Source organism: Alosa alosa, chromosome 21 (assembly GCF_017589495.1).
Source record: "Alosa alosa isolate M-15738 ecotype Scorff River chromosome 21, AALO_Geno_1.1, whole genome shotgun sequence".
NCBI lineage: Eukaryota > Metazoa > Chordata > Actinopteri > Clupeiformes > Clupeidae > Alosa > Alosa alosa.
The window spans coordinates 21,222,661-21,250,066 of NC_063209.1; the positions used below are offsets into that span (position 1 = coordinate 21,222,661).

Genomic DNA, 27,406 nt, shown 5'->3' on the forward strand with positions numbered 1-27,406 from the left:
TGAAACATTACAAAAACATGAAACATGACATATTACATATAACTGTAAATCATCTGATCATCTAATATTTACAGATATCTAGGCTATATTTAACATTTATTTTATATTTGGCCTGTTATGAAATCATGTATTGAACAATTTAAGCACAGCTCAGCTTTAAGCAACTCAAATAGCCTAGATGCATGCTTAGCATTTTGTGATCATTAAGGCTACTTTCACAAGCTCTTAGTCAGCTGTCCTCTGATTTACCGATATCTAGGCGACATTTGTAATATTTATTTTGTATTTGGCCCGTTATGAAATAATGTGGAACAATTTAAACACAGTGTAAAACTGTGGAGACATCCATGCATGTTAAAATTTACTGCAAATTCAAAACGGGATTACTCTGGAACGGCTAACTGTACAGGGGACTGCTTTATACCTTTGTGGTCGGTAAGGTCTGCTGTTTATTTTGATATATGGTTTGTTATGTGTTAAACGAGGGGTTCGTGAAGTATTCCACCGAGATGAATGGGTAGGGAGATGGACGCAAAACCTTCAGTAGAATTTATGATTAAATTGAATGATATTATTTACTTTTCTCGCGAACCGTTCACCACAGAAATTAGCGGCTAACATCGTTTAAAAGCTGAGAAAAAGTTCTTTCATGTGATACTTGTGATGTCTGTGTGATGAGTAGGCTACTTCGTGAGTAGTTCAACTGAGAAGAATGGGTGAATTTGGACGCACTTTCTTTCTTGCGCTGTCACTTTCTCCACTGCGTAATTTGCGATGTTAATGCTAAGATTGTTTTGACAGGCCATAGGCTAAATATATATCGCTATTAGTAGGACGCAAAGCAGAATATTGAAAGAAGGGGCCACCAAGGCCACCGTGGCCTGTAAACCTCTGATTTTCAAAGGGGCGTCACGGCCAACGCAAGGGGCCACGCCGCCGTGAAATTCCTACCCTGGATTGGTATCTCAATGCACATCAAACCAGCTATTAGGCTAACTGATATAAAACCATAGCCTACTACAAGCAGTGGTGCCCTCGGACAGACAATAAAGCAATAGCCTACACAGGGTTATAAAACTTGAATTTGAAATCGACTGTTCAGAGTCCAGCCTGTGATAAATTATGAAATACACGACTGACTGACAGAATGTGTGAAACCACTGAGTTAGTTAGATAGCGGAATGAAATAGTTGAGATGTAGAGGTAGCCTACGCTACGCTTTAAATTGTTGCAACCTATCGGTGATTTTTTTTGCTGGTGTCAGAGTTTGTGTCTCCATGGAGGTTTTTCTTTTGATAAGCATAGGCACGCGAGCGCGAGCCCACATGACGTCTGACACACCTGTAAACTCACGTAGGCCAAAAAACAAGCCGCACCTCGGTCACCGGAAAAAAAAAATCACAACACACGCTGGGAGAAAGACACTCGAGGGGGTGAAAGGGTGCGGTGTACTTCCTCGGTGGCTCCACCGGCGAACAAATTTGTTTCCTTTATGGACTAACGTTTGTAGGAGCTTCAGTTGATTATCATCAGAGTGGATCACGGGAAGCATGTCACACAGAGTCTTCATATCAGGTCAGTAGATCTTTAACTTAACATTAATAGAAATAAAAAATGTATGTATGGGAGGCTGCTGAGAGTGTAGTACTGAACATAGGTTATAACCTACTGGATGCATGCAAGCTATAGGCGTTCTGATAGGCCTGTATAATTTTTATTTAATGCGTTATGCTATATTTGAAAAGTGGTATATGAGAGGGGTTCAGCTAAAAAGTTGGTTTGAAGTCGGGACAATATTTTGAAAGAAACAAACAAAAATGACCTTTCACTTGTAGGATCTGTAATGCTCTTGACAAAATTATTATGATGCTTGAACAAGACCAATATTATCTCTTTGCCAAGTTATGTTGCCTCAACAGGACCAACGTTATCAACATTCCTCTGTCTACCATGTATTTAATATGTAAGACATATAGGTTTTAAATTCCTCTTTCTCATATACTGCCTTTCCCCCATATAGTCTATGGGTTTAATAAGATTTATTATTTAATTAGAGTCAGTGAAATAAACATGGTCCAGATCTGCTGAGGTTCTGCAAACCTTTTCCTTAAATTCTTCAGAACTTATTGAGATATTTCCGTCGTATGACCAGTCTCATTTTATGTAGCCTGTTTACTGATGAGAAGGGGAAAAAAAATTGGCGTCTCCAAGATACCCAGACAATTATTTCAGACATACTCTATCTCAACTCACAACTCCCGTGACAGCTCAAGGGATACCTTAACCATATTTGGGAATGTTTTTCTGATTACAAGTGATTATTTCAGCACAGTCAAGGTTACAACTTGAAAACGTCTCCCAAATGTTACTTTGGCTGTAAATTTATAATGGCATGGGGGGCGGGGGGTGTCTCCAACTCCATGGGGTCTGTCTTAGTGTGTGTTGCTATACACCATAGTTCTGAATGGGATTGTAATAAAACTTTCTCATATGCCAGTTCACAACCAGCATGGTTGAGCTCACATGAAGAAACAGAATACTTTAAACAGATTATCCACATTTATGATAAACAAACAGAAACAGTCTTTGTCATATTGACGGACAGATCATGGGAGAAAGCAGACATATATGGGTTAATCCACTCTTATGAAAACGTCTCTTATGCACTGTACGATACTCCTTTTTCCCTCTCCTTCTTTGAAGTTGACCTCCATATTTATTCTTCTCCCAGTTTGCCAAGGAAGGTGGAGCTCTCAAGTGTCGCTCTACTTTCCTTCGCTGGTCCATCTGACTTGGTGACGGCATGGACGTTTACAGGGCTTAATCACTGGGGTTGAGACGAGGATCTACATCCGTGGACCTCTTGGCCATGTCTGTTTGAGGAGGCTTAAATGTCTTTGTGCGCTGGGATCTGCTGTGCACTTTTTTTTATGCTGGGCTGCCACTAAACCTCCCTTCCCTCCATCCTTGAGACTGTTTATATACAGTTTGTCCTAACTTCACTTTAAAAACACTGCCAGCCAATTAGATAGACAGACAGTAGACAGTTAGACTGGTATATAGTTATATACACTGTAAAATTTGCTCAATTGCTCACTTGACTTATCCATGGTAAGCCATCTTGTTGCTTTCACTGAGGTTAAGTTATGCCAATGCCTTGTGTGGATTTAATGTAAACATACATGTGACAATATACAGTTGAAATAAGTTAACTGTATCAAAGCAACAAGATGACTAGATTAGTTCCTTGTGCTAAGTCCTTAACAGTGCAGTGGTTTTTCACGGTTGAATCTCTAGCAGCTGTGGCCCACTAGATTAGTTCCTTGTGCTAAGTCCTTAACAGTGCAGTGGTTTTTCACGGTTGAATCTCTAGCAGCTGTGGCCCACTGGTTAGCACTCTGGACTTGTAACCGGAGGGTTGCCGGTTCGAGCCCCGACCAGTGGGCCGCGGTTGAAGTGCCCTTGAGCAAGGCACCTAACCCCTCACTGCTCCCTGAGCGCCGCCGTTGAAGCAGGCAGCTCACTGCGCCGGGATTAGTGTGTGCTTCACCTCACTGTGTGTTCACTGTGTGTTCACTGTGTGCTGTTTGTGTTTCACTAATTCACCGATTGGGTTAAATGCAGAGACCAAATTTGCCTCACGGGATCAAAAAAGTATATACACTATACTATACTAGCAGCCCTCTGCACCACTCAGTTATGAAGCATTGACACTGATCGCCTGATGTCCCTGGCATTTCAAATATCAGCACAGCTTGTGAAACAGTAAAATTTTTATTTTGCTTCCAGGGACTTCCTCAACTTTGTGTTGCAGTATGTTCTTGTTCTAAAAACGTACAGTGAGCCTCCAAGGTTATGTAAAAGAACACAATGCGCTAGGACGACACACAGTGACTCCCTTCTGCTTGCCGTTGCTACAGCAGAGGCAAACAGAGCTACATACTGTACTGGGATGATATGAACATCAGGATATTGACTTTGGTTTTACAGTCAATTTGCACTGCATGTCACCTGTCATATGCTCATAACAGTAATATTGAACAAACAAAATCAATCCATTATGTCATCCTGAGAGATTTACTAGATTTAGATCCTGTATTTATGTGACTGAATGACATCAGCATTACATGATTAATTCCGCAATGTCCTATGAAGCAGAGTGGTTCTAGTTCTAGTTTAAGATGAAGAACAGTGAATGTTTTAGGAGGGCCAGAGTTTTCCACATTTGGATGGTACTGATGCAATTTCCCCATTTTCACATTAGATGAAGAAACATTAGCACTGAAAAAGTATCACTGTAACTGGAATATGATATCATGCCATATGACACAAATAATGTTTTGTATCTCCAGTTTCAACTTTCCTCTAATTGGAGACCTTAACAGGGAGTGTTGTAATGCAGAACCTTTATTTCTTTCACTTCATTTGCCTAAATAGCTCAGTTCCCTTAGGCATCTAATTAATCATCTGTATAAAGCACGTTTCCAATCAGTGCTGCAGCTGTAGAGATGATGCAACCCACTCTTCTCAATATTGTTAGCAAAATGAAACAGTTGAACAGTCGGGTATATAACAAATAATTAACAAACTTGTTACGCCAGATTCCATATATTCAGCGGCTTTTGCTATGACATCATATAATAAAGTGATATATGTTATAATTAAGTAGTATATGTAATGTTATAACACCAACCAAAGTGCAGTCATGATAATTTTCCATGAATACTATCTTGTAATGACGCGATTATGACATGGTTATGTCATTCTTATAGCCTTCTATAGCATTCTTATATAGGGTACGTTCGTAAATTGCCACTCCGAGCGCTCTGAGCACACTAAACCATTCGTAAATTCAGAATTAATGTGTATTTAATCAGAGCTTCACACTCTCGGAGCGTCCAGAGTGTGTCAGATTGAATTTACAAACGTACCCTTAGAGTTTTCAAGTTCAGAGGAAGTGAAAGTTTATTCTCCCTCAATTTCTCCTGACAGTCTTCATCCACTATGAGGAGAGGCGATAAACCCACAACCTACGAGGAGAGACGATGAACCCACACTTGACACCATGCAGTGATGGAAACCCACCTCCACTGGCAAGATGAGTTTGTCCACCCAGCCTCGTCCATCAGGGTCACCGCTCTCCTCTGTGTCCTTCCCCATGGACGTAGCGACTCTTCCCATGCAGGGTCTCTACAACCACTCCAACGCCACAGGTGTGTCAGTGCCACACGCCTTCACCTGGGAGACGGTTCTGATCGTCCTCATAACGGGACCCTTGTCTGCTGTCACCATCATCGGAAACCTTCTGGTCATAATCTCCTTCCGGATCAACTCTCACCTGCGGACGGTCAGCAACTACTTCCTGTTGAGCTTAGCGGTGGCCGACCTTATTCTGGGCACGGTGTCCATGAACCTCTACACGACCTACATAATTCTTGGACGATGGTCACTGGGCAACCTCGCTTGTGATGTCTGGTTAGCCGTCGACTACGTGGCCAGCAATGCCTCGGTGATGAATCTGCTGGCCATCTGCTGCGATCGGTACCTGTCTGTCACCCGACCTCTGACCTACAGAGCCAAGAGAACCCCAAAGAGGGCAGCCATTATGATTGCCTTGGCCTGGGGAGTGTCCCTGATGATCTGGGCGCCCCCTATCTTATTCTGGGAGGACATCGTAGGGGAGAGGAAGGTTCCAGAAGGTGACTGCTCAGTTCAGTTCTTCTACGTGCCGGTGATTACCTTTGTCACGGCCATCGCGGCGTTCTACCTGCCGGTCACCATCATGGCGGTGCTGTACTGGAGGGTCTACCGAGAGACGGAACGCCGCTCACAGCAGCTAGCTGGACTGACTGGCGCAGTGACCACCGCCCTGGCTATCACATCACAGGTAACCAGCATATAAATCATAAGGAATATAGTCATTATATAAAGGGTTTTATACTGTATTTTTTACCATATGCATCTCTTGCAAGATAAATAGATAAATATGGCCATATCAGAAAGATCATTTGCAAGACTATACACACTTATAACATGTTTAACACAAATGACAAATACAACAAAGCCTCTTTTAGTGAAATGTTTGGCCTTTGACACTTACCACAAAAGTCTCCGCGACCCCTTTCCGTCTGTCAGTGGGAGTAGTGATACCCTTGTGTCCTCTGTGTGCGTCCCCCATTGTAGGCCTCAGGGCAGCAGTTCTCCCAGTCTAGCAGTAGCAATGCCAGCATCTCTGGAGAGCCCCAGTCCCCGAGCCCTACCAAGGCAGAGCCTGACGGGCCGAGCCAGGGAAACGACGTGGCCGGCTGCTGGCTCACAGTCCTGCACTGTCTCAAGGGCCAGAGCCAGAGCAGCAGCTACACCCACGCCAGCAGCAGCAGCCTGGACAGCATGGGCGGCCATGGCAACAGCGAGGACTTCAACAGGAGTGTGCAGATGCCGTTGGTTCCCTTGGGCGATGGTGACCGCGATGCCGCAGAGACTGAGGATCACTCAGTCGCCGAACGGCCTCCTGTCGCCCGCAGGGGTGGCACCCTCTCGCCCGCCCGCCCGCACTCCATCGCCCTCCTGGCGGCGGCGACAACGTGCGGCGCGTCACGGACCCTCCGCAGGCTCCGCGGCGGCCCTTCCTCGCTGATCCGTGAGCGCAAGGCAGCGCGGACGCTCAGCGCCATCCTGCTGGCGTTCATCGTCACGTGGACGCCGTACAACATCATGGTGCTGGTGTCCACCTTCTGCGGGGGCAGCTGCATCCCCGAGCAGCTCTGGCAGCTGGGCTACTGGTTGTGCTACGTCAACAGCACCGTCAACCCCGTCTGCTACGCCCTCTGCAACCAGCACTTCCGCGTCACCTTCAAGGAGTTGCTGTTGTGCAGGTGGAACGGGGACCGGAGGAGGAGGAAGAGGTGGGTAAGACCCGGGGTGGGGTGATGAGGTGAACGTCGCAGACGCTGGCCATCGACTGCACACACACACTCCTTCCTTCTAACTCCATTTGTTTGTGGATGCAGATGGACATGACCATTTGAAGAGCCTGCAATGCATAATACAAGGCAAGAGGCCTACTAGTATGTATTACTGTCCTAATAGGGTGTCTTTGTAGCAGTACAGCACCGGCGGCACAAGCTTGTAACAGACACGTGGAAGTTTTTCTGTCAGAGGTTAATGTAGCACTAGTTAGTATTTCTGTCATGGTCTGGTTTATGAAAACCTAACAAATGTCTTGCCAATTCATGACTTGGTTTGGAGTCTCAGGGCACATGACTCAGAGGGGTGTTTTTGAGCACTTAATTGTAGTGATGGGCAAATAAACCTTTGGTGAACCACTGAACCACAGCAGTGTGAACCTAGTGACACTAGCTGAAAAGCAAAAAGATGGCCGCCACACATACATTTTCAACATAAAAGTCCTTAGCAAACCAATATTTTTGGTTACATATACTGGTTTGGGTAAGGACTTTTATGTTGAAAAATCTACAGGTGGCAGCCATATTGGATTTTTTCATTAGTGTTGCTAGCTTCACACTGCTGTGGTTTAGTGGTTCACCAAAGCTTCATTTGCCCATCACTTCTTAATTGTAGAGGCTTACAGGCCGGCTACACCAGGTGCTCAACTGAGACATTCTGTTAGCAGAGCATGAAAATAATTTTACAAACTGGTCTACTTTTTTTCGAATGTACGCACAACTTTCACGTCTGCTGTAGCCAGTTCCATTGATTATAGTGGAAGCTAATTGTTGTGGCATACGCTCTGTAAACGGAGCGCTTCAGTTAGGTGCCAGGTGTAGGCTGCTGTTAACAGAAGCTGAACCTAAGCATTTGTCCTGTACTGTGTGAAGCTGATCCACCGACTGTGACAAATTGAATGTCTCTTGAAGTAGAAAGGCAGTTGTATTTCTATATAAAATGATTCACTTTCACAGAACGTACTGAATGTATATGCACAGATGTTTATTTTACATATAAGGCAACTGTATACAATGATAACACAGATTTTACAAGTTTTTTTTTTTTTAAATAACTGTAATCCAAGAGGTTTGAAAACTTTATTTCATGCAATTCTTTTGTGAACATGTCATTTTGCAAAATGTTATAAAAAGATGAGGCATATTTCTCAGTTACATGAATACTTTAATAGGAGGAAAAAGTAATAAGAAAGTGAAAAAAAAAAAACAGTAATTTACTTTAATGAACAAAGACAAAAATATGAAAAACCACCACTGAAAAAAACTAAAAATAAAACAGACAAATACAAAATGTGATACGGTGCTTGCTATATTTAGGCATAAGCAGTTGGCTATAGACGTCATCTTTCATATACAAAATTCCACTATAAGAGACCCCGCCCCCCTCCACAGACATTTGTAGTGAAGAGGATTGTGCGAGTGTATCAACACATGAGACATGCTTTTGAGATGGACCCCAAACCTAGAACTATATTTAGTAGTTTCAGTGAGTTTTTAAAAACTATGACAGTATGTTCCCAACATAGTTAGGACTGTGTGACTCTTTTTGTGATCATCAGGACCTTGGCACCAGAATATCCTGCAGACGCAGGAAGTACTACTCCAATTATTATTAATAATAAAAAACATTTTACATCAAATTTACCATTACAACAGATGTATATATCTGACACACAGCACTACATAGGACCACCACAAGCTATCCAAATCATTTTGGCCTTTACAATTTTTTCCTTTCTTTTTTGTTTGACCTGCATAAGACACAGAAATTTGGCAATACATAAAAACAACATCCGTCTCCAATTCACGCTACCACCTCAGCCATAACATAGACACTGGAGAAAAAACAAAGGAAGGAAAGCAGGTAAAAAAAAAAAAAAAAAAAAAGTTCATCGCTGGTTAGTGTCTCAGTGATACCAAGCATGCAAGAAGATGGACCATCTATAGAGTGGAATGTGGAAGTTTGCATGCTGGAATGGAGATCATAGGCAAAGTAAAGGTGCTGTGGTGGGTCTCTCTGTGGACATGGCAGGAGCCAGTCCTGTGCTGTGAGAAAGAGTTTGTGCACACAGGTGAGAGTGTGTACGCGCGCGTTTATTTGTACAAATGTGTGACAGTGTATGTGTATTTGCATTTGCGTGTTTGTCTGTGAGTCTCTCAGTGTCTGTCCACATGTGTATAAGAAGTGTGTGTGTGTGAGAGAGGGAGAGGGGGAGAGGGGGGGAGAGAGAGAGAGAGAGAGAGAGGGGGGGAGAGAGAGAGAGAGAGAGAGAGAGAGAGAGAGAGAGAGAGAGAGAGAGAGAGAGTGTTTGTAAAAGCAGGAAGAGGGGGTGTGCTGTGGAAGCGGTGTGCTCTCTTGGGTGCTGCTGCAGGCGTGGGATGAAATGAGAGGAAATGAGATGGTTACTCCATCTGCGCGACCGGAGGCTGCTGGTAGATGGAGGCCTTGTCCTTGAGCAGGGCCAGACACAGGTGACAGCTCCAGCTCCCTGTAGAACACACACACACAATCATTAACCTGCTTTAATCATTCCCATCGGAAGACATTGAAACGTACAGACAGGCAGGTGAAGAAACTCCATATTTTGCTCACATAATTTCACTAATGGCTATGGGTATAGAGATCAAGACGCTGGTGTTGCCAGTGTCTTGCTCGACCAGATGAGCTAAATTTACCGATTTACTACATACATCTGAGCATCTGCAATAACGTCCTTCACTGTCTCGCACAAAAAATACATTCTGTGTTTACATTGACTGATAATTCACTCATGCCTGTTCCCTGGCAACTACATGGTGTACAGAAGCTCAAGTGTAATTACAGCAGCTAATGGGACACTCCTATAGGGGTAATTTGTGCAGCTGAATGTGCTAATTTGAAGTTCAGAGTCTAAGTCTAAGTTGTAGTTATGGTCAGCGGTGATATTGGATTAGGGTTCAGGGTCGCTGATGTTGGATTAGGGTTAGGGGTAGGTAGGATTCGGGGTCGCTGATCTTGGGTTAGGGGTCACTGATGTTGGATTAGGGTTAGGGGTAGGTAGGATTCGGGGTCGCTGATCCTAAAGGGGTAATTTGTGTAGCTGAAGTTTAAGTTCAGAGTCTAAGTAGTAGGTATGGTCAGGGGTCGCTGATGTTGGATTAGGGTTAGGGGTCACTGATGTTGGGTTAGGCATAGTTGATGTTGGGTTGAGTTTGGTGGTACCTTCAGGAGGGTCGGACATAGGAGGTGTGAGGCAGTACATGTGGTATCCTCTGTCACAGTCATCACAGAACAGGAGCTGGTCCTGAAATCACATGGAAGGAATCAGAAACAGATTATGAAACATGGAACATATAGACATAGAAACATGGATTATGTATTTACAGCCAAATAGCATATTACATAGCCTTTGGTGGCAGCTTTACACACGTCATCATCCAAAAATAGAACCTAAATTGTTCTTACACTGGAGTTGTCCTTTAACACTTGATTATATTTCAACAGAGACATTAAGACCTAAAATATGTATCTTGACGTGCCATGTCCCTTGATACGCCAAGCGTCTTGATGCTACCATTAATCCAACGAATCAACAGCCAAACTAAACACTGGAAGAGGTGGCGGTGCACTCACATCATTCTCAGACGTTCCGCAGACGTTACAGCACTTGCACTCGATGCACTGCCAGCGGTAGGTCTTCACTGCGGCCATCATCACCGGGGTGAACTGCAGACAAGACGGGTGACCTGCAGGGGCGGGCGGACACACACACCCCCAGACACACACAGACACACACACACACACACACAGACAAGCATGAGCTTTATCTACTATTAGCACCAATGTAAAACTGCATTTCATTGTACTGGTTTTTTACTTATGCAATGACAATAAAGGTGAATCCAATGTAAACTAATTCAAATAAAGGTGAGACTGATTTCATGGGCGTCATGTCACATAAAATAGCATACAAGCAGAGCAGGGGCGAGAGCAGCTTTGTATATAAAATAGCATATGAGCAGCTTTGTATATAAAACAGCATATGAGCAGCTTTGTATATAAAACAGCATATGAGCAGCGGCGTATATAAAACAGCATACAAGCAGAGCTGGGGCGAGGGCAGCTTCGTGGGACCAAACACTGCATAAGGGTCCTACATTATATGCCAGGCACATGATCACTGCATAAGGGTCCTACATTATATGCCAGGCACATGATCACTGCATAAGGGTCCTACATCTAAATGTTCTAGAATGATGCTGCAGAGGGAGTGCTTTCTCCATCAAGCCCATATTTTCTGGCTAACTCCATCACTGTCTTTCTCATTAGAGGAAAATAAAAGAGAGAGCTTAGAAAAAGAGAAAGATGAATGAATGTTAATTAGGATAACAGAGGACTGGAATTACACCATCTGGCAGGACTCACGGCCTGACCTTGACACAGCCGCAGCCTCTGTGAACTGCACCGACAGAGACACAACAAAAGAGGGGTGGTGGAGGTGGGGGGTAGAGATCAACTGATACAAAGAACGACATGCAGAGAGAAAGCTGGCGGAGGAGAGTGAGTGAAAATAACAGAGATGATTGACAGATGGTGTATAATGGATGTGGAGAGTGTGTGTGTGAAAAAGAGAGAGAGAGAGAGAGAGAGAGAGAGAGAGAGAGAGAGAGAGAGAGAGAGAGAGAGAGAGAGAGAGAGAGAGACAGAGGAAGAGGAAAGTAGAAAGAATGAGAGAAAGAGAGAATGGGAAGGAAGAATAGAGAGTTCCAGAGAGAGAAAGACGTCGAGGCCAACCATACCGGAGCGTCCGCAGTCTGAGCAGGACACCAGTTCCTCAGACTGCCCCGTCTTCTGGTTCATGTTGGAATCCCCCAGGCAGAAATCACAGTAATCATTGGGCATGGCCAATCCATTGGGTCCTTTCTTAGGAGCTAGAGACCGAACAGAGAGGAAAGTTATATGTCAGCAAAAGATCATTTCCTCTTCACCTTTCACATACATGCCAAACACTTCTAATGAAACTTCCCCTCCAAAAGTAAGCACTCAAGTTTGTGCAGAATTTGCTGGCCTTATAGCAAACACTTGATATTGTGAAGATCTTCAAAGTAGGCAATTATCATTTTGTGAGGCACATTACTAAATCCACACAAAGTAGCATGTTACTGCATGTGGAGAAAAGTTTCTATTTTTCCCCCGTGCTGTAAGCAAAGGCCTAGACATGAGCACTTTTGTTTAGCCCAGTTTATGCTCCCTTTTCATAAATGGACACGTTCGCTTCACACGTTGATCCGTTTCATCTGTATTTGCACACTTTGAAGGGAACACACCAAAAAACGGACCGAACAAGCACAGAGAACTGGCGGAGGCTACATCTGTATCAGTATCAGTATCCATTTTTTCACATTGAGAATAATGGAGTCTTTACTCTTGGTCTCCTCGCGTGGGACTGGGGTGTGGATCTCGGCCTCCTCTTTGTCCTCTCCCTCCTCGTCCGCCAGGTGAGAGTGGGTGTAGTGGTAGCTCAGGCCCGGACGGTTCTTGTACCGCTTGCCACAGACTAGAAAGGAAACGCCACATTAAGCAAAAAAGAGACATACACAGCACTACCAGATGCTAAAACGCAACAGAAACCTTTTCACGTGAGGCAAATAAAAGATATTAAAGTTCTTTTACTACTGCACTACAAACTGCATTACAGCTAGAGCTGTGCAATTCATTACATTTGTATTGCAGTTAAGGTCTAATGATAACAAAATCATGTATTTTCAATTTGGAAATCCACTATTAAAAAGTGTTTTCAATAAATGCTTCCAAAGTCAATGAGTACCAATGTTAAATAATCCTATTAAACTTAATGCATTCAGAACAGAAGGGAGGGCCATGGGAGCAAGCAGGGGGGGACTCACTGTCACAGGCGTAGGGCTTGTCTCGATCCTCCTGTGCAGCTGCGGACGACGAATCCTGCTTCTTCTTTCCATTTCCAACACCACGGCCCTGAGCCACCAATGGAGAGAAGCCACGTCGTACATCAGCACGGCGCATGTTCACATTCTAAAAGTGCTGCACACTTCTAGTTACGCATGTTCACATTCTAAAAGTGCTGCACACTTCTAGTTACGCATGTTCACATTCTAAAAGTGCTGCACACTTCTAGTTACGCATGTTCACATTCTAAAAGTGCTGCACACTTCTAGTCACGCATGTTCACATTCTAAAAGTGCTGCACACTTCTAGTCACGCATGTTCACATTCTAAAAGTGCTGCACACTTCTAGTTACGCATGTTCACATTCTAAAAGTGCTGCACACTTTTCAATAGTCAATTATCAATAATCAGACAATTACAATATCCTTAGATCCTTATAGTGATGCTCTTTCATTCATAAGTATATTTCACGTAGGCTAGCATTTTGACAGCGCCCATTCTCTTATGGCGGATGCACCATGGCAGTTTTGGGAGATCCCCCGTATTTCACTTACCTTAGACTTCCCTTTGCCCCTTCTCTTGGGGGTCTCATCTTCAAAGTCCTCGTCATCCAGATCATCCAGATAGTCGTCAGGATCCAGGATCCTCTGTGGTGAAAGTAGTGGAGATGGTTGAAGACCAGGTGACCTTCTCAATCAGTCATAAAAGGAATCACTGGGAAGAAATCTTGGTAAAAGCCTGGCAGTTATACAATCCTTGGCATGTAAAGAAATACACACAAGAGCACAAATGCACAAACATTACACATAACAGGACAAACACACACACACACACAAACACAAACACACATGCTCATACAAGTACATACAACATACAGACAAACCAACATAACACAACAACGTCATACACATAAACACACACAGACATAGAGTACATAAGCGGCACACGTAACACACACCTCTGTGCATCTGCGTACCTTCCGTATGCGGGTGGAGCCGGTGTGGCTGGGGGTGGCTGTGATCTCGGCCACGCTGGAGTCCTCCTCAGGCCCACGGAGCTCTGGCGGCCCTCTCTTGTCCAGGGGCTCCCCCTTCAGCAGGGCCTCCAGGCTACTGCCGTCCAGCGGAGGCAGCACGTCCTTCTTCAGACCCAGCTCCAGGTCAGCTGTTATGGGAGGGAGACACACACACACAGACGAGGACGCTCAAGGTTCACACACCGTTTCTCTGGCTTAGCTGGTTCAACCAATACCCTGGGAACACACCTACTTATAAAAAAATATATCTATACTGTACGGCATGTCTCTTTGGACAAAAAGTGTCTGCTGAGAGAATAAATGTAAGGCAATATATAGATGCTGAGGGTGCTCAAGAGGAACACACAGAGGCTTTGTCCAAAGAGTTGCAAGAGCATTTCTAGATGCATGGTTGGGGCTGTATATTAATTTGAATTCATATTTGGCTAACATAACAATGGGACACTGGGCATTGGATTGCATTTCGGTATTTTAAACACTTCTGTAAAACTTACACTGTTTAATGTTGACCTCAACTTTATAAGAAATTGTAATATTTGCCTAAGGTACACACATAGTTACTGCCCCACTACTTAATGCAGAACATAAAATCCTGATTCCTGGAGTGGATCTTTAGCTGTGTGCTTTCAAACCACTGTGGAAAATGGCTGTGTAAATGTACACACTTCTATGACAGCACAGGGAGTGTGTACCTGAGGATTGCAAGGTAGCAAGGACACAAGGATACACAACAGGCTGAGGCCATTAACTACCGCAGCTATATTTGGAGTGGACGGGGAGCTGCGTTGGAGGTGGACAGGGCTGACCTACCTGCTTTCAGAGGCGGGAACACCAGAGCAGGGTCCTCAGGAGGATGGGCCCTTCGTTTTTTCCTCCAGCGACGGGCTGGATATGTATACAGCTGTCCTGGGGCTGTGCCTGAAAGGAGTGGGACATTTAGAAGCAACGTTTTATGACAGAAGAGTAAAACTAGAAGCTACTTTTTTGAGATTATGTAGACATATTTACTGTGCAAAGCAAGTGTCTACAAGTCATTAACATCTATTGGCTATGCACCTTTCTTTAAAAAAAAACACATTGTGTTGTTTTACAATAATCAAAACGTCAACCACATTTTCCTTGAACTAATTCAAATCCCCAGGCGGGCCATTGAATTGTCTCACGTGATCATACAATAATTCACAACCGCTCATCCCATAGGCCTTCAGCTTTGTAATGCAAATCACATATAACACTCATGAAGAGAGAGAGAGAGAGAGAGAGAGAGAAAGAGACCTGGACTCCTGTGTCTTTTTTCCATCCAAATGTAGCAGTTGCTCTGAGCCACCCCCGTCTGGGAGTCGAGGAAGGGCATGAGGATGCTCCTCTCCGCGCACAGGCGGGCGTTATAGTTGTGGCACTGCTCCATGGCATCTTTGTAGTACTGCTCACCGAGCCTAAAGTCCACGATAAAGCGAGCAGACACATACGTTCATAACACAAAAAGTCCACAACATCATCTGATGTGCTCCAGCATCTCTGCGGACAACTCTCTCTGTTATGCATGACCACAAGAGGCAAAAGGACTAACAAAAACATTGTCGTTCGCAAGCAAGAGGGCCATAATACGAGACGACGACGGTAACCTGGTTTCCGTGATCTGCAGTGAACTCATGACATAGAAACATATTTGCAGCTTAGCTTCACATTCTGCTTCAACAAATGCAATTGTAAATTCGTTGTGTTCAAAGACAACAATGGGCTCGGGCGCAGTTAGCAGCCTTGGTAGCCACCTACTCGTGGGGCTTTCTTCGACAAGCCAACCACATTTACGGTATTTTATAACCACGACTAACTACATCAATACTTTCCAGTACAATGTAAATATTGTATGCAAACAATTGCAGTATTAATAAACGAAAAAAACTCACACTTTCACGACACTCTCAACTGCCGCAGCCATATTAGCTTGTCGAATGTTTGCGACGATTGATGTGCGACTGCGCGCGCGCAGGTTTGTTTCCGTCCTTTCCGGAAAATATTCACAATAAAAGCACTATCTGCATGGACTTTTAATTTACAGAAATGCTGTAGGCCACATAAACAGTAAAAGTTAGCCCAGCCCTTACAAAAAATTACTGCACTACTTCAAGTGTCAAAACTTTTCTGAGTATCATGAGTAACTGCAGTTTTGGAGGAATTATCTGCAGTTCCCATGCAGAAAAAAGCAGGCGCGCGGGAACATATTTTTGACCAGGGGTGCTGAATAACAAAATAATGGATGTCCGACAATTTCTCCTCTAGCATGATATGATTCGAATTTAGACAGCTAAATACGCCATTTCAGCGCCGTGTATGAGTAGACCCTCTGGTAGACCTAAGAGCGAGAACAGCCACATTCCACTGCAACTATGCGCAGCACTTGCCACTCCGACTCATCAATAAAAACTGCGCGCGCACACACCAGACCCATATTAGAAGCGCACTTGACTTTACATCATTAAACTATTTCAGTATATTGCTTTTCTGATTGTCAAAACCACACCAGAGATGTTTGGCTTGAAAATACAATTAGGCTGCAATGACCTACAATGGCAAACAATTTCTAAGTAGCCTAACTTATGGCGTCTCCACTCCACAGCAAAAGTGTCCTAACCACAATTACAGCGGTTTCTATCTGAGCGACTCATAGTGAAAGGATTTCAGTGTCATATTTCGGTGGCACTAGCTAAGCTGTCGTGGAACTCGAGATGACATGTCTACTGATAGGCAACAGGTTCGTGGATTTGGGCTAGATCAGCCACATTGCCTGACACTAACAGAAACTGAGCCGTACGTGAGGTCGTGGGCTTGCCAAAGACCAGTGGTGGAGGAAGTACTGAAACTCAGTACTTAAGTAAAAGTACAAATACACAGAGAAATATTTACTTTAGTAAAAGTAAAAGTACCACAATGACAACCCTTAAGTAAAAGTAAAAAGTACCTGTTTTTAAATGTACTTTAAGTATTAAAAGTAAAAGTATTTGCATAATGATTTATTCTCTTAATATATATATATATATTCTAAAAGGAAAAATCAGTATGGGCTGTGGCATTTTAATTAAGCTAGTTTTAGGTTATACTCGACTAGATAGTTTTAAGTTAATGCAATTGTGCTTACCATCTGTGGCCCAGTTTACATTCTGACCTACAATTCTAGAGACTGTAATTCTGGTTATCTACTAGGGTGATCTGCTGAGTAATATCATTCAGCAAAACACGAGAGCCTGAAGTTTAACGGGGTAGACAAGGGAAACGTCGGGTGGATCGTAATGCCAATTATGCTGATTGAACAGAAAAGTTGCTGAGAAAGGTGTCTTTATGATTAAGTTCAGTTTCACTTGCGCAGACGCATAGACATTGAATGAGCGCTCACGTTACTACCCCCTAATTGTAGGCTATGCATCTTTATTTAATCACACACAATTAAAGAATATTTCCTCATCTGGAAAATGTTACGTTTTTTCCGGCCACCGGTTCATTAATAGTCTACCATTCATTTGTGCCGCAAATGATCAGACGTGTGACAGAAGCATGGGCATAGCCTGTAACTTCGCTGATCCGCGGATAGCAATCTCATCGGAGAGGAGGCCCTAACGCTGCAGATAACAGACAGAGAAAGGCACAGAACACAGTTGCATGTACAGTGTAGCCATGGGTCTGGTGAATATAGCCTACCGAATGCAGATGGCTACAAGCTGACGCTTTGCACACAGACTAGAAGCTTATGTTTCTAAGACTGCACGTAGCGCTCCAGAATCTTTGGTAGCAACCCCCCGGTAAAACAAACGTGTTTGTCAGAGAGAAAAAAAAAACTGATCATAAAATGTATCGTAAAAAGGAACGATGGTGTTGTAGAAATGTAGCGGAGTAAAAGTACAGATAATTGCTGTAAAATGTAACGAAGTAAAAGTCAAAAGTATGCACTATAAATTTTACTTAAGTAAAGTACAAATACGTGGAAAATTTACTTAAGTACAGTAACGAAGTATTTGTACTTCGTTACATTCCACCACTGCCAAAGACTAATTGCAAAAGATGCATCCTACCTCATCTGTTGTTGTTTGGTATTCGAAATTGGGCTTTTCACAATCCAACGATATATCCAAAGTGCGAACTAGTTGGTGATGGTATATGGAAACTGGCAGTATGCATGCTACACGGAGTTCTAACAGGTGCATGGCCTAATAAGCAGGCAAGATATAACCCACGATCGCCATGGTCTCGTTATCAATTCGTGTTTGTGGTAATAATGGCAGCAACAATAAAACCATCTTGATCTTCATCATTTTTGACAGATCAGCAGCCTCTGGATGGTCATATAGTTAGCCTACTTTTAGTTTGCATTTACATTTTAAACACTGAATCTACTGTCTTTACTGCCGGGAGAGAAACAAATCCTGTATTCTTTTCTGTAGCCTAATATTCTTTTCTCGAAGTCAACTAGCCTGCTAGCAACGTCTCTCCTCAGCGAGTACGTCACTTTCACTTCTATACTATAACGTTTAATCTATGGATAGCTATATTCAAAGCTATCCATAACCTTTTTTGCTATTTGCCTATTTGACAACAAATATAATGACAAACTGCGAATATGTAGGCCTATATTGACAAAAAGCAAAGCAAAGCAAGGAAGCACCTTCCCGCGCCCTTGGGAAAAAGAGACATTTTGGACATGGAAAAAGACATTGCACTGCGTAGTGATAGTACTGTACTTTACTGCAGAAATCTCAAGACCTTAAGAATCGCTGTTATATTATCATTAAGTTTTCAGAAGTTTTGGCCATCAATGTTTTAATATCAGAAATGCATTGAAACCACTGAGGACCAAAAATTGACACCTGAGACACCCCATATCAAATGGCAACTACAATAGATGTACAATTGCCAATAGACACAGAAAGTGATCTTCCAATAAGATAGAAAGTCAATTGAGAACTGTGCCTCCAAGTTCTACCAAGTGTTCTAGGTGCTGAAGAGGAATAGTGTCAAAGGCTGCACTGAGATCGAGAAGTACCAAGGTGGACACTATATTAGGGTGTTTATTTGTATGTCCATGTTTTCTATATATTAGTGTTCAAGAGCTGAGACTACAGCAATAGGCATATGCGTCCATGATGTTGACGGAGTTTTTAAATTGATAAGTTGTGCCAGTGATGCATTTAAAAATAGCCCAGCCTATTTCATAAGCCTGTATAGAAACACATTGAGTTCCTAAAAATTCCACTGCACACTGGTTGAGAACCACTGCTGTAGCCTACCATTATTTACCACAGCAGTGCAGAAAATATATTTGTATAATCTCCTACCTGCATTAGTATTATCAAATCAAGTAATTTAGAAGGCTGAACATAAAACATGAAAACCATGCTTTATAAAATTATTTAATTATAAATCTTTAAATTCATCAAAACTGACAATCATGTAATAAAGAAGAGTATAACCACACGGAAATGAGACCATAATTTACAGACAGATACAATAAAGAGAACTGGAGTGATGCTATCAGATTACACAAATCACAAACCCTACAAGAAAAACTATGAAAATTACTGTATTTTTTTCCCAGTCTCTAAAGCATTTAGGAAAAAAAAAAACAAATACTTAGGTTACATTTCAATTACATGACAAACAAATGTACAGTCTTTCTTGAATCCTTCCTTTTTCATATCTTCACTACTTGTCCAGATAAGCAGGGGCTTCTTCTCTTTCCCTCAGCGTCTGGGAATCTTCTCTGGACGAGCAGCCTGCCAAACGTGCCTCCAACTTGTCCTTTGGTGAGTCGCCCAGGATTGATGCACAGACAACCAATCACATCCTGAGAAAATATGACCAGAAAGATCACATGAGGGAGAATTCAACTGATTTTCATTTAGCAAGATTCCTGTTATTTATGGTGAAATATGGGCTTACAAAGATGTTTATCGCGATTGTATTAAATTAATAGCCAACTATTTTGGTAATGGTTTGTTATTTTTTAAGGAAAATACAAAATAATACCCTGATCAAAGCCTTTTAAACTACATCCAGCTTCACTTAATCTCCTGTAAATAAAATATCTGGTGTGTGGACAAAACAGGGCGTTTGAGGACACAATCTTGGGCTTTGCAAAACACTGGTTGGTATTTGTTCATCATTTGCTGACATCTGCAACTAATTGCTAAACCGTGAAAATAATCAACAGAATAATCGACTATGCAATGAATCGTTAGTCACAGCTCTATATTGGATCCTGGTCTTGTATCCCTGGAGGCATTATCATGATGCCTAAGGGGGCGTATGTTTACTATCCCACACAAGGGCCTAGATGTTTTACCCTGATGAAATAGCGGAGCTCCGAGGGGACGAGCAGGACGTCAGGGGTGACGGGCATGTGGCCGTGCTGCTGAAACTTCTCGTAGTCCATGTTGATCTCCTCCGTTGGAGGGTACAGGGGGTAGTAGCTGTGGGGCAGAAACAGGAGTTCACATGGCAGAGGTGCGATCAAGGAGCCAGCAAAACTATTTCAACTATCTGAAGGCTGTGTGTGTGCATGAGTGAATGTAAGTGTGTGCATGAGTGAAAGTAAGTGTGTGTGTGTGTGTGTTTCTACCTCCTTTGGGTCAACATGTGCTTCATGATTCGGGAGAAACGGTCAGAGCCAGCAGCACTGAAATGACACCATCAACAAGTCAGAGTCCAGAAGCCAAGACAAAAATTCCAAAGGCATTTTACATACTGATATGGGAACATTCAACAGTAAGAGTACATTAAAATATTTGCACATGATTATATAACGAGCATGGGCTGAAACTCTAAGAGGTTGTATGGTCTTGCAGATGGGACTTTATCACAGTTTTAATCATGGCAAACAATGGTGAGTGTACGTGTAACGTCACTGAGCCTTAATCTGATTGGAATTTAACATTAAAGGTTACCTGCTGATCTCCTCAGCTCCCATGTGAAACAGAATATCTGTAGAGGTCAGGCCAAAGGTCACGCCCTCAATGACCAGAGTGCATGGGTCAGGCACCAGGCTCACTCTCTGTTCGGGAATGGAGTTCAGTCATCAATGTCCTTTTCATGGCATTCCATGTAAAACATTCCATTTCAACAGTAGCACAGCAACTTTCAGTTGGTGATTTGTGGTACAGCGGACTAAATCTCATCTGAGCACAACAATATTCTCTTCTTCTGATGTAAGGTACAGTAAATGGTCAGTATATGTTCATAAAGAAAACCCGTTTTGGACATTGGCACTATGAGCTTGCGGTGTTAAAGTATTTAAGGCTTAGGAGTGTGTAACTGACCTCTACATCCTCCTTACTGAGGTCAGGTAATGTGAAAGGGGGTTGTGGGTAAATGAAGTGGTGGTGAACATCTCGTTGTGACGGAACGAACACCAACTTGCATCCAATTCTTGAAGATGAAAATAAGGTAAGAAAGCATGGCATTTTTTTTTATTTACAATATACAACTAATGATATTCAACTTGAAATCTGTATAAAATGTGCTGCACAAACGGTCACACTTAAAAAAAAATTGTAATATATAAATATTTAATGACAGGAAGATGAAAGCACATACCCTCTGGTTCCCTCCACAAGACTGTTCACACATCTTGTAAAGATACTCTCAAAGGTTTCGGTCACCTGACATTTCTGTTCAAAAGAACCAATTAGCAATGCAATTCAACAGTAAAGACAACGAAAAGTGGTTAAAACAAACAAACAAACATGAACTTACCTCAATCTGTTCATGTTTTGAATCAACAAATGGCCCAAACTGTAGCAAAAACAATTATAAGTTTGCCATAAATAGTCACTCAACTCATTCCCATTCTACAGGTGACCAAAATAAAGTGTTGTGTGTGTTGTGTGGCCAGTATAGGACCTCCACGACAGGAGCGGGTGCTGTACTGTGCCGTGCGCTGATGTTCTCACCAGGATGCAGACGTGAGGGCGGTCTCTGGAGATCACGTTGAGCAGGTCTAGCAGAGGGTCATAGGCCAAGCTATCAGAAGGAGTGTAGGGACCGCAGGCAGTCAAAACCATCACCGGCTCAGACTCTACAGACGCAAAGATAGGAACATACAAATTAAGAGTGGCGTCTGAAGGAATTCCTCAACGTTTCTACACACAAGACCTTGAAATGAGACTGCAAATCATAACAACCTAATCCTAACAAAATCATAACAACCTATAACCCCCTTTCTAAAAGAGTTTGAACACTGTGTAGAATGTATATATAAACAGAATGTGATCTGCAAATCATGTAAACCCATATTTAGTTTCAAAATTACATAGATATCAAATGTTAAAACAGACATTTGAGATATTTGAATTTGTACTATTTTATGAAAAGTAAATTTTGAATTTGATGCCAGTTAAAACCCATCTTAAAGTGATAGGTTAATTTGAACTCCCATTCATTTTGCAGGGTCATATGACAATGACCGTAAACGGGTCTCCTACATGACCGTGATCTCCTACATGACCGTAAACGGGTCTCCAAAATGACATATTGGGGTTATTTTAGCACATCTCACCCTCCTCAGGTTCTTCTTTCACTTCTGTGGAATAGAATGGCAGTGGAACACCCTGCAGGGTAAACAGAAAAGTGGCCACAATGGCACTCATTTCTGAAATGTGCGTATGACAGAAAACAGGCGTGCGCTTATTTCTACACAAAGCATGGCATTTATCAATTTGAACGTGCGCAGTGGCTACGCTCGAATCTCACGTCAAGTCTCAACTCGTGTACGCAAGTTTTTTAGGCAGCATAGCACGGTGCAGCAGTAAATCGGCGGAGGATTGGAAAGTTGAAGAGTTGAATTCATGGAATATCTTGGACCTAAGACTAAGATTTGTAGCCTACTTGCCAGGCATGTAGCCTGTTATGTTGACATATTTGATGGCTTAGGATAGCCATAGGCTATGAGGAGAGAATTACTTTTTCTTTGGAAAACGCAACAGTCAAATATTAAGTGTCGTATGGTTTTGTAATGAATGTAGTGCGTTCTCTGCTAAAATAAAGTGTTGCATTTCGCTATACTTTCCTGGCTTTCTTGATGACACTGTCAAAATGAATTAAGGTTCAGCTGGACCTGCAACGTCACTGTGGCTTTCTCGAGGTCACAAAAGTTTCTCTTTTGGACGTTTCTCTAATGCACCTCCGTGTCGTAAATTCTAGGGGCGACTGCCGGCCTTTAAAAGGAGCATATATAGGGGCGTGATATTTATATTACGCTTGTTTCCAGCTGCCACATTTATCAACACACGTTTATTCTTACGCTGGAATAGGACTAATATGGAAGTTTCATAAATCGCATGTGAGCCCCGTCGTAAGATGATTTCTGCACTCAGATCTACGCTAGTTTCTACGCTCGGTTGATAAATGAGGGCCAATATCACTGAAGATAACATTAAGAGACATTTCTAGAATGTGTAAGCTGCATCTCTGTGCATCCGAGTCTGAAGGGAGAGCGATTACCTCATACAACTTTGATGGCATAAACTTGACCCCATCAGTGTTCATACCCTCCATGACAACAACCTGGGAAAAAGAGAGGGGTTTATGAAGTAGTGAGGGAGAGAGGGAGTAATGTTAAATGGTACTGCAGTAAGTGAGTGTGTGTGTGTGTGTGTGTGTGTGTGTGTGTGTGTGTGTGTGTGTGTGTGTGTGTGTGTGTGAGTGTTCACCTGTTTAGGGAAGAGGGAGTAATGTTAAACGGTACTGCAGTAAGTGAGTGTGTGTGTGTGTGCTCACCTGTCCAGGGAAGAGGGAGTACTCCCTGAGATCAGACAGGTCCAGCCGCACCTGCCTCCCACCATGCTCTTGCCCCGCCTCCAGGAGCACAGACTGGGCGTTCAGCTTCCCATTGCTGTCGCAACACACCTGGCCCAACACGGTCACCTGGTCCTAGACACACAGACAAACAAAAAAGGCCAGGTGTCAGACATCAACCACTTTGAATTTAAACTACTGAATCATTCAGATTTACTGTTGCAGTGGGTTAGGAAATGTATCCAATTAGCATGGAAAAGCATGGCTCAGTTATCAAGTATCTGCTGAGAGGAGCAAGTTTGTGGAATAGTGAACAAATCATTTAGTACTAGTGTCCAGCCTGGGTAGGGACCTGAGGGGGGGAGTAGGGTGTTAAGGCCAATTCACTCCAAGAACGATAACTATAAATAAATATTGTTCTCGTTAATATAAATGACGACATTCACACAAACTATAACGATAACGACATGAAGAACGATATCGTTGGGGATCACTTTCAGAGCGATTGTCAGTACAATAAAAAGCCGAGTATTAAAGTGAGGTGGAGGGCTACCTGTGCGGGCAAGGACACAGGGGAGAACTCCTCAATGTTGAAGTGGACCTTTAGTTCCTCGCCCAAGACCTCAATCTTCTCAGTCAGCACTGAATTATAGAACAAACATGGGGAGGGGTCAATAATGAGGATCATGTTTACAAGAGTTAAATTCCATTATTACAGGTCATAATCAGACTAGGAGAATAATAAATGGATACATCAATGAAATGCCTCTATTTATTTAGTTATTAACAGACCTGCCTGTAACGAAAAAAAATATACATCTTTCAATAGCTCTGAACTACTTTAATGGGCCAGAAACTGACCATGTAGTGCAACAAATGTAATGTAAACGGGTTGAAGATTCAAATCTCAGCTTCACTGAAAATGAGGACTACCCTCAATGAACCTCCCGAGAATAAATAAAGATTGAATGAATGAATGAATGAAATGGGCAGAACAGCGTCTGGTCGGCGAGGACCCACCATCACGGACGTCTCTGAGCCGCTGGAACATGTGCTTGTAACTGGAGGTCAGCGCGTCCTCTCCGCTCAGGAGCGTCCGGACGCTCACCTCCCTTTGACCCTTCTGGCCGTTCCAGCGCTGGTCCTGCGACTCCCCGAAAGTGGAGACCACCTCGCCACGAGAGCCGCGCACGCTGTACTTCTGGGACGGGGTGGCGCTAAGGAGGACGAGAGACAGAAACACAGACAAGAGGAGAGGGTGAGATACAGAGGGAAAAGGGAAAGTGGGAGAATAAACAGCAAATTATGAAATACCAATGGAGAATGCGTTTCTATGGATATATAGAGAGTGCCTGAGTGTGACTGAAGCAAATTTGTGTATATGGACACATGAGAGAGAGAGAGAGAGAGAGAGAGAGAGAGAGACTGTCTATGTTTTTGTGTGTGTGTATGTGTGTTTTAAACTAAATTACCATGGGGAGAAGCTGGCAGGAGAGAGCATGAGCCCAGGGCTGGTCATGCGAGCAGACCTCTTAGACTGGGGATTCTCTGGTGTAGTGAGAGCTCGCTTCTGGGAACCCTTCAGACACAAGCATGACTTTAGCACCATGAGCTACTGCCAACACTACTGCCCTCTTTCATTAAGGCTGGTAAAAACTACAATGGCCATTTGCAAATATCGCTATTTTACAGATATTTGTTTGTTTGTTTGTTTGTTTAATTTAAGGCCATTTCAGCAACTAAGGCTATTAAATGGCCAGAGCATTGTGCGTTATAGAAGTTTAAATATGTGTTTTAAAATCTATGCTAGTAAGAAATTCTAAAACCTTCAAAGATGGGACCTTACTAAAAACATCAGCTATAGAATTTTGGTATTTTACAGATATTACCTTGGCCGGAGTAGAGTACGAGTCCAGGAGATTTTCCTCCTCCTCCTCAGCTTTGATTCTGCAGGGTCTGAGTCAAGGAAGACCAACACTTCTGGTTGTGTCATACCATATCATAGTGTATTATGAGTCTCAGTGGTTAAGGATACAGGTCCTGAAGGGAGTTGATGTTCTGGGTCCTGTTGTACGAGTCCTCTCTCCTGGTCGCCTGTTTGGATTTGTTCCTCTTATTCAAAGCCTGCAGAGTGCACAGAGCAAATCAAAGGTGCATCGTCATATTTCAGGCAGGTCCCCCGCATGATTACTTGCTATGCCTCAGTCATGTCAGACTTACACTGAAGAGGGCAACTGGGAAATTCCCCCAAATAAACCCACACATTCTACGCACTCCAGACAGTGCCTACAAACGCAGTGTGCCAAACCAAAGCAATGCAGAGATGGAAATGGTCTCTTCAGGGACATCACCGTGCTTTCTCCTCACCTCATGCTCAAACTGCTCCAGGTGGTCCATGTTCAGCTTTAGACCTCCCTTGGTAGTGCTGAAGGCGACCCACTCCAGCACTATCTCTTCCCCTTTCATCCTGTGGCACAAACACTGCTCCACCACTAAAAAACGGACAAAGCAGAGGTGAAAGATTAGCGTTAATGTTATGGAAACACTGCTCGAGTAAACATTTTGGTCACTCCCATAGACATAGAATCGTTCTAGCTGCTACAGTCAATGGTCACTCCACTATGATTCACTACTAACGATTATTGTTTACAGTTTACTGCAAGCATTCCGAATGTGACACTACGAACCTAACGTGAGGAACAAGTGGCAACGATTTCCAAACAGATGTTTACCATAAGCAATCGCACTTTAGTAACGCCATCACAGCGAACGTTGGTTAAAAAACAATTGACATGTTTGGTTATACATTTGTGGACAATGCAATGCACGAGCTAAAGTAAACCAACGTAACATTGCGTTACTAACGTTAGGATAAGTCAACAGGTAGGTCGGCGGCACCAGAAATAACTTTGACTTCAGTAGACATTTTCTTGTATTACTTACTTTTATCCAGGACCGAAGAATCATCCCCATAGCCTATATCGAACAGCTCCAACTCCTCTTTGATCTGATCCGTGTTTGGCATCGCCATGGTATTTGCATTAACTCTCAATTAGTTCCAAGCGACAAATGTTCATACAAAATACTCTGTGACCGTATAATATTAATATAATATTTTGCCAGTGAAGGTAAGTTAAGCTAATGTTAGCTTCGTCAAGCAGCTAAGAGCACATCTGTTAAACTGATAGCTACACCTTTTTTTTTTATTACGATTAAAGTGCTGACATAGGCACCAGTCTACGGTAATGAATGTATTTAGACCTGTTTTTTTTTAATCGTCTAGAAAAAAATACAAAGACTGACGGCTCCTTGACACTTCTAACCCATTCAGATTGCCGCGAAAATCTCTTCTCTTCTTCTTTGGTGCAAACGGGAAATACGTCACAGACACAAACCGCGCGGATTACCAGAGCCCGTCCTATTAGACATTCTCTGGTACTACTGCTAGAGCCCGTTTACCCCAAAATACCAAGCTTTTTCATTGCAGTTTAGGCAAAATAATTAGCCATACAAACTGGCAACTGGTGACCAATGCGTATTTTACTGTGTAAAATAGCATTAGCTGTTAGGATATTACCCAGGATATTGTCACAGCTAAGCTGGCTTCTGTAATCTTTCAACCAAAGTTAGGAGTCATGTTGAATAAGGGTGTGCCGCACGGACAGTCACATAGGCTATAAGTCACCATCACTGACTGTTAGGCTAATTGGGCTACCA

At 42.9% G+C, this 27,406-nt stretch overlaps 3 protein-coding genes across 4 annotated transcripts; 1 reads left to right on the top strand and 2 right to left on the bottom strand.

Moving 5' to 3' along the window:
• The first annotated feature begins 1,424 nt into the window (after positions 1 to 1,424).
• chrm1a (cholinergic receptor, muscarinic 1a) lies at positions 1,425 to 7,354 on the top strand. The gene is made up of 3 exons (XM_048231535.1): positions 1,425 to 1,575; positions 4,993 to 5,887; positions 6,184 to 7,354. The coding sequence occupies exons 2-3, from the start codon at positions 5,099 to 5,101 to the stop codon at positions 6,928 to 6,930; spliced, it is 1,536 nt and encodes a 511-aa protein (XP_048087492.1). The 5' UTR covers positions 1,425 to 1,575; positions 4,993 to 5,098; the 3' UTR covers positions 6,931 to 7,354.
• A 575-nt stretch (positions 7,355 to 7,929) lies between these two features.
• On the bottom strand, positions 7,930 to 15,912 carry dpf2l (D4, zinc and double PHD fingers family 2, like). 2 transcript variants are annotated; one of them, XM_048232002.1, is made up of 11 exons: positions 15,817 to 15,912; positions 15,182 to 15,342; positions 14,717 to 14,824; positions 13,847 to 14,034; positions 13,425 to 13,517; positions 12,852 to 12,939; positions 12,371 to 12,502; positions 11,745 to 11,876; positions 10,579 to 10,691; positions 10,168 to 10,249; positions 7,930 to 9,454 (listed from the first exon to the last, which is right to left on the bottom strand). In XM_048232002.1, the coding sequence occupies exons 1-11, from the start codon at positions 15,846 to 15,848 to the stop codon at positions 9,369 to 9,371; spliced, it is 1,215 nt and encodes a 404-aa protein (XP_048087959.1). In that variant the 5' UTR covers positions 15,849 to 15,912; the 3' UTR covers positions 7,930 to 9,368. The 2 variants fall into 2 exon arrangements, with proteins under 2 accessions (XP_048087959.1, XP_048087958.1); XM_048232001.1 differs by having other exon boundaries at positions 13,829 to 14,034.
• Positions 15,913 to 19,336: 3,424 nt separating this feature from the next.
• Positions 19,337 to 27,062, bottom strand: pola2 (polymerase (DNA directed), alpha 2). Its single transcript, XM_048231465.1, has 18 exons — positions 26,633 to 27,062; positions 26,057 to 26,181; positions 25,725 to 25,813; positions 25,579 to 25,636; positions 25,162 to 25,268; positions 24,710 to 24,906; positions 24,243 to 24,331; positions 23,672 to 23,824; positions 23,396 to 23,458; positions 22,452 to 22,503; positions 21,847 to 21,971; positions 21,650 to 21,688; positions 21,491 to 21,564; positions 21,214 to 21,322; positions 20,842 to 20,948; positions 20,517 to 20,573; positions 20,241 to 20,367; positions 19,337 to 19,742 (listed from the first exon to the last, which is right to left on the bottom strand). Exons 1-18 carry the CDS (start codon positions 26,718 to 26,720, stop codon positions 19,590 to 19,592), a joined length of 1,812 nt encoding a protein of 603 aa, XP_048087422.1. The 5' UTR covers positions 26,721 to 27,062; the 3' UTR covers positions 19,337 to 19,589.
• Between the last annotated feature and the right edge of the window lie 344 nt (positions 27,063 to 27,406).